A 13,014-nucleotide genomic window follows, 5' to 3' on the forward strand; every position below is an offset into this window, starting at 1 on the left:
TGGGATGGCGGGTCCGAGGAAGAATTCCCCCCGGCGCGGCGTGGTTGCAGCTGACCTGACCTCTTGAAAGTGGGTCCCGCGAGCCGAAAACGCTTATTAAGCAGGATTTGGTCACGTGACGTTCGCACCACCAAATTTTTTCTTTTCAATTCGCACGACCTCTTACACCACCTTACCTTCGTATTCAACCCACCTTCTTCGACCCCCCCCCTTCTTTCTTTCTTCAATAAAGCACTTTCCAAACACTTATAAAGCCCTCTGATACACTCTTCATTACAAATACTCATTTACCGCTCCGCAACCGCTTCGGAGCCGCCACGATGGCAAATCTGGCGAAAAATGTGAGTAACCGCTTATCAAGCGCTTTCGAAGCAGTTGTTTTAACTTTTCCCCTCAGAAGTGGTACTGCTGGTATCTGCGTATGGTGCCCACTGGGCAGCTCACCCTCCCCCCCTACGAAACGGTAAGCCTTATTTTCGCCTTCTTTCTGTCTGATTCCTACCTCATTCCGTTTTCCATTTGAGCAATCTTTTCGTGGAAAGGATACTTGAAAGGGAGGGAAAGATTGCTTGAAAAGTGCTTTTTAAGCACTTGAGTGAAAGCGGTTTGAAACCTTTCAGAAAGGGAACTGAGAAGTGCTTTATAAGTACTTCGAGGAAACCTTTTGTTTCCAGCCTCTCAAGTATTTGCTAACTGATTTGGAACTGCTTAGGATAGTGCCGGCAACCTGATTATCTACTACGGAGAGCTTTTTTGCCGGAAGGAGGATTGCGCCAAGGGCCAGGTGAAAAAAAAAATAAAATGATTTTAACTGTTTGCTAACTGCTTGTCAACTGCTTAGAGGAAATACACGGCTACCAATAACCTTCGCACCCACCTCAAAGCGCATGAAAACATCAGCCTGGCAGAGGATAACAAGGGCGGTCGGGTCGGACAGAAGGAAATGGATCGGTCCATCAGTACGGATATTCAATATGATTACAACTGATTCTCAAGCACTTGCTAACTGCTCTACAACTGCTTAGAATGGTACAAGGACCTTTTTTCCGGTGAGGAGCCCCAGCTTGAGGAAGGTACTGGCGGCGGCAGTAGCGGCGGCAGATTTGGTTCTGGCAATGCCTCGATTCCCCTGCCAGCTTTGCCCCTGACTAAAAAGGACGGAAAGGTAAGATTATAACCACTCATTAACTGCTTGGCAAGCGATTAATGACTGCTTAGGTTCATATCACGGACATGCGGAAGCTGGTCAGAAATATGGGCAAAAAGATTCCCTGCGGCAGTTGTGGCGACCGTAGAAATTGTTGCAAAGATATCAATCTTTGCGAGCATTTCTTGTTGTTTAATTGCGACAAATTGGCCCCGGCTACCCACAACGATGAGCAGGAAAATGCTGGCGTCAATGCCGAGGAAAACGATGCTTGAAAAAAAAAATACCAGGGATCAAGTGCTTGTTAAGCGGTCTCCAAGCGGTTACAGGAGTTCGGGGGAATTTTCTTTTTTAAAAAAACAGGCGCTTTGGAAGTGTTTTTTAAGTGGTTTGCAACTGGTTACGTGAACTAGGGAGGCGTTTTGATTTGGCCAACGGCCCAGGATTTTAAGCATTTTTTTTTGGGGGGAAAAACATGGCCGTGGTTAGTTAGTTCAAGTGAAGCAGTTGAGAAGTGCCTCTTAAGCACTTGAAAAACTTCCTTACCAAAAAGTAGATTATCACCTCAAGTAGTTTATAAGTGCTTAGATGGAATCATTCCTTTACCGAAGCTCGATATATCATAGAATATATATCTTCTATATTTAGAAGGGTCCGCCACTAAAATGCTTGCAAGGGACCCCTTAATCAGTTATAAAGCGCTTACGGTCAAGGAAATATATTTCAACCTAGCAAAAGCACTTAGAAGCTGCTTAATAAGTATTTATATCATCTTGCAACTGGCGCCGGCGCTCAATAAGATTCAATTCCAACTCTTCATTTCGTAGCTGTTGCAATCGCGTCTCTTCCTCCTGCTTTCGTATATCAGCTTCAAGCTTTTTAAGCTCAAGTTCCTGACGTTTCTGCTCGGCCGAAAGGGTATTGGTTGAAGCGAGACGACGAAGATTGGTGGTTGATCGAACGGATCTAAGTACTTATTAGGCGCTTGCTAAGTACTTGTGCAGGGGGGAAATATACTCGCTGTCTCTACTACGCCTTGATGATTGAGACCGTGACTGAGAGACGGCCTGAGATTGAGGCCTTTCTTCAGGGTCATATAATGAACCTTGAGAGTTCGATCTAGGGCGTTTGCGGGATCCTAAAGAGGGGGTAAGCACTTGCTAAGCGGTTGATAAGTACTTGGGGGAACTCACGGTAAAGGTGTCTCCGATAATGTGTCTCTATACTAGAGGTTCGCGAGCTATGATGAATATTATATTGATCAAAGTGCAAATATTGCTCAATATCATTTTGATCAAGCTTCGCAGAGCTATAGTCTTATTAGTATTATCATAAATACTTGGAAAGTGCTTACTAAGTACTTTCTAGCAGCCTCAGTTAACGGTAAAAACTTTCCTGAGGCATATGACTTTTCATGAGATTGCTCAACCGCATTTGTATGATCGCGAAGGGATTGAAAGAAAACAGGCTTAATTCTTGAACAGGCTTTATTCAAACCTGCTTTAATAATTGGTCGACTTTTGTGTAGAGCCCAATTTCGTACATTGTGATCTTCCAAGGCTGTATAAGCAGTTAGCAAGCGCTTCTCAAGTAGTTAATAAGTAGTTATACTAGTTAATAATCTTATCAACTCATCGTAGTCTTCCTCTGATTTGCATTCAATAAGACTCATCATTCGACTCCATACGCCACTACCATGATTTTGAGTGCCAATCGCAGTCAAAATCGATCGTTGGAAATGGACTTTACAGAATACAATTATATTCTGCAATTGCCATATATAATCTCGATGTTCCGGATCGATTTCAGACAGATATTGCCCCAGACCTATAGAAGCGCTTAGAAAGCATTTGTCAATCAGTTGATAAGTACTTACCAGTATATTGTTTATTATCCATATCAACAATTATACCGTAAATCCCATTGCCATGAATAGGATAGAACACAACTGGCTTTCTTGTTACCTTTGCAATAAGCTGAAAAGCTCGTTTAAAAAGTAAAAAATAGCCTTTTGTTGTTTCCTGGTTGGTAAAGACGCGTAAGAGGGTAACAACTTTATAAAGCAGTTAGTAAGCGCTTAAATAGTACTTTACTGCTGTTTACTCACTTTTCTTCTGGTCGGTCAGAAAAGTTGAAAAAAGAACTTCATTAAAGTCCTTTGTACGGATCCGTTTGTATGACATATCAACTTCAAATGAGCCTAATTCTGAAAGAAGCTGAATTTGCTCTTTGAATGCGCAAAAAGCCATACTACCATTTGAATCATGATAGTATTCTCGTAGATATTCCTTAAGTAAAGTAAATAAATGTAACTACTTAAGAAGCGGTTACTAAGTACTTACTTTTATTAAAGGATCCCGATTTTGTAAAAAGATTAAACCATTCAATCCTTGACCTGCAGGATTTGAAAGAAGACGTTCTTTTTGAATAATTGCAGAGATTCGATCTTTATTTGAAAAAGATGAATGGATTTGAGCTAAGGTTGAAGAATTATACTGCTCACAAAACTTTTCAAGTTGTGGAGATCGGAGAAATTGAGCTATTCTAAGCAGTTTAAAAAGCAGTCCGTAACCGGTTAGAAAGTACTTACACGTTGTTAAAGTAGGATCCCGAAGCTCACGAATAATTCTTTGCACTCCATTTAAAATTTGTTCTGGAGGCTTGTTTGGAGGTGGTGGTATATGTTGATGAATCCCATGCGAAGTGAAGATGAAATATGGACATTCTTGAAGCTGTAGAGGCAATAATGCACTGAATTTAACATTGCATTTAGTTGTAATAATCCGTCCACTTCCTTGCGGATGGTCTTGATCTGGATAAGCAGTTAATAATCGCTTAGCAAGTAATTAAAAAGATAACATACCGCACCACTGTCTTCTGGAGGTAACAGGTTCAAAACTACCACATTCTTCAGAAGAAGGTAGTAAATCTTCATTACAAAGACTTTCTAAGAAGCCTATATCCATATTTGTATGATTTGGAATAGACTCTCGAAGATGAGAAGGATTCTGACCCCCTAGATCATTGACACAAGCAATATAGGGTTGACGTTCTCCTATAGCGTTCTAAAGTAGTTGTTAAACAGTTCCTAAGCACTTAGAGGAAATAATGCTTACCACTTGATTATACCGCTTAAAAAGCGGTTTACATGATTCCCGATTTTCAACACATGCATGCCCTCGGTTGAAACGCTGCGTAAGCATTCGAAAAAAACTGGAAAAATTAGATCAAGTACTTGCTAACTGCTTTGTAAGTGGTCATAATACCTGTATGCATTTCGTTTGGTCCTATCTGTCTCAGAAAGTTGAATGCTTCGACGAGCCTTTCGAATCCTTTCCCACAAAGCTTCATCTACTGCAGTATGATGATGTAATCTGAGATCAGAATTAAGGAATTCGCATGTTTTAATTCCTGAGCAATTCCATGTGATTCGGCTGACAAAACAATCCAAAAATGAACAAAAAATCGATTCTTTACGACCACAGATTTGCCGCTTCGCATATTGAACCTAAGACCGTAAGTACTTATCAAGCGGTTATTAAGTGGTTCTGTACCTCTGATAGTAGGTTTTTGCATTCATCATATGATCGTCCTCTTGATGCAACAATATATGAATATCCTTGCAAATGAGATTGAGGGTATTCAGGAAGATCATCAATATATTCAACCTTTAGTGTAGTAAGAGGCTTTGTTTTCGCATGAGTCAACGGAATTGGAATGTCATCTTCGGGTTCCTATAAGCACTTAGTAAGCGGTTACCAAGCGCCGGCAAGCTTGGGAGTTTTCCCTACTGTAGTCAAAGCATCCACATCGATTACTTCATTCAAGGGATCTGCAGTAGAATCCATAGTATGACTTGTAAGAAAGTACTTTGTAATCGCTTAAGAAGCGCTTGACGGACCGGAATAGGGAGTGGTGAAGAAATAAGAAAGAAAGTTGAATTTTTCATGGAAAGCGGATTACTGTAAGATATTTAAGGTCGCGCGAATCGTTCTGCTTATAAATCAAGCCTTGGCGGACCCACATTATGAAACGGCTCAAGCGAGCCTATCGATAAGCTCGCGTGAACTGTATCCACCGGAATTGCGCAGTCTCGCGGCCCGCGCCGATGATTCAGCTCCTCCGCCTTGGCTCGTTGGTTGGCAGGTCCGACTAAATGCTACAACATTACGGATGAACCAGACAAGACATAGAAGATAGATGGAAATTAAACCGCTGGTGAAGATTGGAGGCACCATTATCGCCTGATTAAGTTAAGAGAGAGTAGTAACAAAGAAAATCGCCGCCATCGCTGCCGAACACCAGGAACCAATCCAGAAAGAAGCCCAAAGTCCAACGCTCAAGATTTCAAAAATAAAGCCTACACCTAATGGCGTCGCTGCGCATACGCCTTGCGTTCCTCCTCAATCATATCGATTGCATCGAGGACTCTACCATCAGCGGCGGCTGCATACACGCCAATGCGTTGCAGCCCACCCTCCTCGGAGCTTCCGTAGCCTAGTCTGGCCAAGGTCGAAACACAGTCCGCAATACTGCGCTGTCTAGCATCAAGCCGAGGGGATATATCTCTCTGGGCCATATCGCTCTGGGCGGTACCCCCAAGTGATGGCCTGGCATTGCCAGTATGAGGATGCGAAGACCAGCCTGAACGAAGCGAAGAACGCTCAGTGGCCCGCCGTCTCAGCGATCTGTCGGAACATGGTCCTTCCGAGTTGGACTCCCAGGGACCAGAGTGTCTCCAAGAAGGGTGGAGGGTCCTCACAGTCTTCGAGCGGCGGGAACCTTGAGCCTCGGCGCTTGTGTTCTGATTGTTGGTTCGCTGGAAATTCGTTGATGGGGCTGCCGTCAGAGATGGTTTCTGAGCCTCTGGGAAGGCCCCAGGAATGTTAGGAGATGTAGACCGACCAACAACGGGCCCTTGAGTAGCAGTCGGCTCGGTTCGAGACGATGAGCTGTGAGAAGAGTCTCCCTTTTCATACTGCTCTTTCAAGAAAAGCGCATCAAACTGAGAGATAGGAGGAAAATGGTTTTCCCCTTCCATTGGTCGAATGAGGTCCGAGGGGGACCTAGTAGCGCTGGCATCAGAGCGTTGCGAGGTGCTCTGGGGCACAAGTGAAGGATAGAGTGCGTTGAGTCGCTCAGAGCTATCCGAGTCGTTAGTCTTAGCCGACTCGTTCCGGGCGTTGCCGTTGACAGAGCACATATCTGCTACACTGAGAGGCAATGGCCTGCCGTTGTTCTCAGGCCGCTGCTCAGAAGGGGGCTCCGCCTCTCCTCGCGAGGTTTGAAGCTCCGAAGGACTTGGCGCATGGCGGGAAACCGGCGATTGTTGAGGTTCATTGGCTGCATTCAATGCGGTAAACGGTGACGGATCACTGAACTCAAGATTGATTGAATGACCGTCAATCAGGGTGCCTTGGAGGCCATTTAATGCTGCTGTTGCTGCATGCACCGAAGGGAAATGCAAATAACCAAAACCTGCATGCTTCTGCGTGACCGAGTCCAACGGAAGGTACACATCGACAAGGAATCCTTTTGCAGCAAAGACATCGCGGATCATCTTGTCATTAACGTTGAACCCGACGTTGCCGATGAACAGTGCTGTTTGTGCAGAGCGACCGGGCGAAGAGCGATTCGATGTTTTCGCGTGAGAAGGGGCAGCAGGATACAGACCGCCACAAGGTCCATAAGGCCGGGGATCGAGGGAGAAGTGATGCGACGACCTGTGAGGTCGAGGGGGGCCTGGGAAAGGAGGGGGAGGAGGAGGAGGAGGAGGAGGAGCAAAAGGCGCTCTGGAATGGCCGTGGGAGGGACCGGCGCAAGGCCAACCCATCGCAGGATGAGGGAAATGAGGCGGCGGCGGCGGGTGCGGTGGGAAAGCGCCGGGGATGTGATGATGTCCACGTGGTCGATGAGGTGGCGGGCCAAATGGGCCGTGGGAAAGCGGCCAGACGTCATAAGGGGATGAGAATGCTCCAGGGGGTACGGATTGGCGCGAGCGAGCGCCATCGTTGTGATGGGGAGGTTGTGAAACGGGCTCCGTGCCCGCAGCCTCTTGTGCAGGTACAGGCTCCGGTGAAATCTCTGCTATATCCGAGGTCGTCGGTTCCTTCGCGTGTTCTAAGTTCACAGCTGGAGGGGCCGTGGTAGGGTTGGCATTGGTTGCGTTGGGTGCATTCTCAGTGCGGCCATCATTGTCGTCTGCATGTGCTGGACCTGCAGCATCAGTGACAGACGAAGCGGTCACGGCAGATGGCGCTTGATTCTGAGATCTTCGGGTGTTGCATCCAAGCTCGTTTTCGAATGCTTCAAACAAAGTGTGTCCCATATGGCCAAGCTCGGACGCCATGCTTCGTAGACTCTCCACGGTATTAGCGGCGGTCGGTAACTCTCTCGGAAAGAGGTTTGCTGGACTCTGCCCTCCAGCGGTCGAGGCATTATTGATTGCACTGACCAGGTTCCTCGCTTGACCTTCCAAGGCTGTGAGTGCCACTTGCATGGAGGAACCGACGGGGCCTGGAAGCGCTCTTTGAGCATTTTGGAACTGTCGCTCGATCTCTGGCAGTCTGGCTCTGACTCCAGAACTGAGTGTTTCAGCCCCATGAACCAGGTTCTGCATGGCATTGATGAAGCTTTCGGTGGGGATTTGGAGCCTGTCGGCCGTCGGCCTGTTCTGGTCCTCTGTCGGGGGGGAAGTATTTTCTTCATGAGCAGAGTTCTCGTTGAGCGTCTCCGAGGCGCTGAGAATCTTGGCCATTTCGGCTTCGAATGCAGCCATGAGTGGTTCGGCCTCATCCCGCACCGTAGGAGCAGTAGCTCCGTTATCGTTTTGCGTCTCCTCTCCGTCATTCTCGACACTGGGAACCGATGGTTCGCTGTTTGGTGATGCCACACTAGTGTGGGTTACGGCCGGGACATTCTCCTTGTGGGGTATGTATTCGTGCTTTTTCCACAACTCAATTACCGGGGTTGACCGTCGGACGTCGAATATATGCATCGGATCGAGGTCTGAGGGTTGCGAGTGTAGGTATGGGTCAGTTGAGGCGGGAACAGGTTCGTCCAGACGCTGCGAAAGCTCGAGGGAAGATCCAACCTAGCGTTCGCTTATTAGAAACCGCAAGTCAATCTAGTACATAATACTCACCGTGATAAGCTCTCCATCGTCATCATCAATGTAAGTCAGACGAGCGTGGGGATGAGAAGAAGCTATGTCGTTGTACTGCGATGCCGAGACAGCGACGATGCCCGGACGGCGTGGACTGGGCGGAGTGTCTTGGAGGATATCGCTGCTCGGCTCTCCGTTATTCTCCTGCGAGGAGGATGGAGAGCGATGAAGATCCCTGATCTGGAATGGTTTCAACATCTTTTGACGGGTGTGTCGGTGGAGAAATGGCCCCGAAAGTCAAGGCTCAGTTCTGGACCGGTCGACAAGTAGAAGGCAAATGGTATCTAGTAGAGCCAACACTTTCAACCGGCAAGAAACTGTCACGGGAAAGAAGAAAAATTAAGAAACAATATCACCAGTCGAGGAGATAAAATGGAGCCTCTCGTATCAAGCAGGATAAAAAAAAAAAAATAGGGACCGGGGGGATGATAAGGAGTTGAGCGATATGATATGCTGTTGCCTATGGGGGGAAAGGCGGCGCCGATGGCAACAGTCGTCGTACCTACTTAATAATACGCGCCAATGATAAGCCGCGAGACACAGGCGACAACCATCCCGGGAGGCAAAGAGGCAAGGGGGGTGTCACCGGCGAGGGGTAAACTGATGCAGGCAACAAGAATCCTTTGATGAAAGAGATGGTAAGAAAGAAGAGAAAGAAAGATAGATGGAAGCTTCACCCCGCGCCGATATGTGGCTGATTGGCTCGGAGATGCTGTCAAGTGACCCCGTGCGCCGCTGCTGAATCAGTGCTGAGTCATCCCGGTTTCTGTGGAAGTCCTGACTTTTCAGGCCTTCATTCTGGATGCCGCGGTTTTCGTAGGAGCGATGGTGATGGCTGATGGCTGATGGCTGATCCTTCTCTTCCTCCCCTTCCGTTCTTCTAATATATACAATTCTATCTTCACCTACCCCCTCAGGGGCTGGTCCTGGTATCCTACTTTACTTTCTTTCTCTCGTTAATCCCCTTTAATCCTCGACAGCCCTCGATAATCCTCGACGCGACAAGCCAGCGCAACATACCACCGACTACAACATATATCATCGATGCCAATGGCCTACTCTCGGAGAACCGACCTCCACCCCCAAAGCTCATCAACAGGATCGTCCGGGGTTCTCTGTCTCCCGTCCCCCTTTTAGCAATTGCTCAATGGCTCCGAAAAACCCTCTGTCCCACGCGAAATCACCCGCCGTCACCCGAAACGTCAAGCATGTCGTGCTAGGTGACCTGCTCTTCCAGACCTGGTACCAGTCCATCTACCCGGAGGATCTAGTGAGCAAAGACACGGATCGGCTCTACGTATGTCGCTGGTGCTTCCGCTACTCGTGTGACGCCGACGCTTACGCGAAGCACACGCGAACCTGCCTCCACAGCGCGACGCCCCCGGGGACCAAAGTCTACGACCACGGAGGCTACTCGGTGTGGGAGGTCGACGGAGAACATCACAAGCTGTATGCGCAGAACCTGTCGCTCTTCGCGAAATTGTTCCTCGATCACAAATCCGTATTCTTCGACGTCTTCTCCTTCCTATACTATCTTCTTGTCTTCACAGATCCAAAGGACTCGAGCTATCATGTTCTGGGCTTTTTTTCGAAAGAGAAGCTCTCGTGGGACGCGAACAACCTGGCCTGCATCCTGGTCTTTCCGCCCTACCAACACAAGCAGCTCGGGAAGCTGTTGATGGGGGTCAGTTATAAGCTCAGCGGCTGGGAACGCGATCGCGGGTTGATTGGCGGTCCGGAGAAACCTTTGAGTGAAATGGGCAGTCGCAGTTATAGTCGCTTCTGGGAGGAACGAATCGCGAGACACATCCTGCTGCAGGATATGCAGACCGGAGATGCCCCGGATTCGCCGCAGCAAAAGCAGAAACCTTTCAAGGGCGCTCGAAAGCGACCACACCATGAGATCATCACAGTCCAGGATATCGGGTTAGCCACGGGAATGCTGACGGAGGATGTGATCACGGCGCTGAAAGGGATGGAGGCCGTTGAGCCGGCGACACCATCCAAAAAGCGCAAAATGCCCCGTACGGCAATCGACAACGCCCCGGATGATAGCGAGGCGGTCATCATACGGAAATCTAAAATACTGGAATGGGCGAAGGCCCACAAAACGACCTTGGAGGATCCCATCAATGCCGATGGGTTTGTTGGGGAGTGGGCACCTAGGAGCATTAGACAGGGTAGCCCGAATTCCGGAGAGGAAGATGAAGAGGACCAAGAGGACGAAGAGGACGAAGGAAAAGAAAACGAGGTGGAAGAGGAAGACGAGTAAACTTCCCGTGATTTTTTCATTCTACCAATAGAATTATTAGATACCTTGTTCTAATCAAACGCCCTGGAACAGGGGCGATGTACAGATACACCATCCGTGTTCTTCCATCCCTTATAGCTACGTTGCGCAGAATCTAAGTTGATGGTGTCCAGTCGGGGTGAGATTAGCATCTGTCAACGCCTGTAGGCGTGACTATCTGCATTTATTGCATACATTTTAAAGCGTAATACTATTTTTAAAACTTCATGTCCGAATTCAAATCCTCTCCCAAATTCTTTACACCGCGGTCTATACGTCACGAATGCATTACTCCTCCATGCCGCCAGGTCCACCCTGCTTACCCATCTGGCGGGCCTTCAGAAGTTCATCACATAAGAGCAAGTTAGAGGCGATACCCGTGCTCGAGGCGATCAGGTTACGCAGCACGCGGAAAGAATCGAAGACACCCTCCTGGACGGGATCCATGGGCTCGCCCGTGTTCAGGTCCAGACCAACGGTGTTGCCGGCGGTTCGCTCGTCTTGCAGAGCCGCCAAGGAGTCCTGGATATCGTGACCGGAGTTGGCCGCAAGGGTCTTAGGGATGATCAACAGGGCATCGGCAAAGGCGCCAACTCCCCACTTGGCCTTACCCTTGACGGTCTTGCTGACCTTGTCTGTTAGGTGGGCGGCGCAGGCAACCTGGAAGGCACCGGCACCGGGGATCACGCAGCCATCAACGATGGAGTTGTAGACAGACCGCAGACCGTCGCGGACGGCGTCCTTGACCTGTGCGATGGTGTGCTGGTTGGGGCCCTTGATGAGGATGGTGACCGACTTGGGGTCCTTGACCTCCTCGACGAAAGTGTACTTCTCCTCTCCAAGCTGGTGTTCGTAGACCAGACCGGCCCAGCCAAGAACGTCGGGCGTGAGGTCCTCGACACTGTTCTGTGCAACACCACCGCAGATCAACTGAAGCCGCTCCATGTTCCTCCGCTTAGCTCTCCGGAGAGCCAGGATGCCGTTCTTGGTAAGAACATCCAAGCTCAGAGGGTCAATGCCCTTCTGGTTGATGACGACAAAGCTCTTCTTCGGATCGTTGCCGCAAACCTCCTTCTTGAGCTCCACAATCTTCTGCAACTTAGCGTCCACGAACTTGCGCTCACTCTCCACCAACTTGTCTCTCTGCTCGGCGCTAGAGTAGTAGAAGCCAGAGTTGATCTCCGACTTTTCGTACTCCAGACTGACGTTGAGCGTCAGGATGAAGGCGTTCTCCACTCGCTTGGGCATATCCGGGTGTCTTGCTCCGTGATCCAAAGCTAGACCCCGAATCAATTGCGTGTCAGACGACGACCGATGTTGCATGGTCATGATTTCGACCATGTGCAGATCCGGCTTCTCAGGAGCTCTGTGAATGGCGAGAACGGCATCAACGATATCGGGAGTGAGCTTCTCAGCAAGGGCGCTGTTGAGCTTGGTGCTGAGCGAGGTTCGGGCAACGGAAAGCAGCAATTCACGGTCAACTGCCTTCTCAATCTTGAATTGGTCGAGGAACTATATTTCAGCCTTGAGTTAGCTTTTGCAAGATGAGCATCATTCCGTGACCCAGATCCATGCCTACCTTGAGGGCCTCGTTCTTGGCGATCTCGTAACCATCAGTGATCACTCGAGGGTGCACACCCTCGGAAATGTGTCGGTCTGCCTGCTTCAAAAGCTCTCCCACCATCAAGACCACGGACGTCGTTCCATCACCGGTGATATCGTCCTGTGCGGTAGCGGCCCGGGCAATCATGACCTTTGCCATATCAGTTATGTAAGTCGAGGTGGCGTATCGACTAGAAGGTAGCTTACGGCAGTGGGGTTTTGGATTTGCTATATAAGAAGTTAGTATTTGCTTCGTGCTTTATTGGGGTGTTTCGCGGTGGATATTTGGGTTACTGACCATCTCTCGCAGCAGCACATTTCCATCCTTGGTCAATTTAATCTAGATCGATGCGTTAGATGTCGAGCTGTCGAGTTTGTCAGGGTGTATTCATACTCCGCCAGCACCGTCCACCAGCCTGAATTTTGTCAGCTATCAGTTGAGTATTGCGAAGTTCCAGCCGGGAAACGTACATCTTCAATGTTCCCGAGGGACCCAGGTTGGATTTCAAGACATCTTGAAGACCCTCACCAGCGCTGATGTTCACCTTCAGCGCCTCCGCTCTCCGCTGTGCGCTCGTTAGTCTGCGTGGAATCACTGAGGGGCTATTTCTGGGGGGGGGGGGGGGGGGGTAATAACTGTCATACCCTCGATTCGGCCTTGGGATTGAGTAACTGCGTCGCAGACATTTGTGCAGCTTTGATGAACAGAATCCAGCAAGAAAAGCCCAAAGAAAAGAAGAGAAACCGTCGAGCAAAATAGGCTTGCCGGCGCTGTCGAGCCACAAGAAGAGGCCCGCGGTGCTACAAAAC

At 48.8% G+C, this 13,014-nt stretch overlaps 4 protein-coding genes across 4 annotated transcripts; 1 reads left to right on the top strand and 3 right to left on the bottom strand.

The window, feature by feature from the left end:
- Positions 1-5,513: 5,513 nt before the first annotated feature.
- On the bottom strand, positions 5,514-8,510 carry LDX57_001749 (RNA recognition motif domain-containing protein; the record flags this gene model as incomplete). The annotated part of the gene is made up of 2 exons (XM_046083395.1): positions 5,514-8,240; positions 8,292-8,510. The coding sequence occupies 2 exons, from the start codon at positions 8,508-8,510 to the stop codon at positions 5,514-5,516; spliced, it is 2,946 nt and encodes a 981-aa protein (XP_045939352.1).
- Positions 8,511-9,459: 949 nt separating this feature from the next.
- SAS2 (putative histone acetyltransferase (MysT1)) lies at positions 9,460-10,584 on the top strand (the record flags this gene model as incomplete). The annotated part of the gene is made up of 1 exon (XM_046083396.1): positions 9,460-10,584. The coding sequence occupies one exon, from the start codon at positions 9,460-9,462 to the stop codon at positions 10,582-10,584; it is 1,125 nt and encodes a 374-aa protein (XP_045939353.1).
- Positions 10,585-10,890: 306 nt separating this feature from the next.
- On the bottom strand, positions 10,891-12,352 carry CCT6_1 (T-complex protein 1 subunit zeta; the record flags this gene model as incomplete). The annotated part of the gene is made up of 2 exons (XM_046083397.1): positions 10,891-12,114; positions 12,182-12,352. The coding sequence occupies 2 exons, from the start codon at positions 12,350-12,352 to the stop codon at positions 10,891-10,893; spliced, it is 1,395 nt and encodes a 464-aa protein (XP_045939354.1).
- A 111-nt stretch (positions 12,353-12,463) lies between these two features.
- CCT6_2 (T-complex protein 1 subunit zeta) lies at positions 12,464-12,891 on the bottom strand (the record flags this gene model as incomplete). Its single annotated transcript, XM_046083398.1, has 4 exons — positions 12,464-12,544; positions 12,599-12,620; positions 12,676-12,770; positions 12,850-12,891. The coding sequence occupies 4 exons, from the start codon at positions 12,889-12,891 to the stop codon at positions 12,464-12,466; spliced, it is 240 nt and encodes a 79-aa protein (XP_045939355.1).
- Between the last annotated feature and the right edge of the window lie 123 nt (positions 12,892-13,014).

Source organism: Aspergillus melleus (assembly GCF_016097325.1).
Source record: "Aspergillus melleus strain CBS 546.65 chromosome Unknown contig1, whole genome shotgun sequence".
In the NCBI taxonomy this organism is placed as follows: domain Eukaryota; kingdom Fungi; phylum Ascomycota; class Eurotiomycetes; order Eurotiales; family Aspergillaceae; genus Aspergillus; species Aspergillus melleus.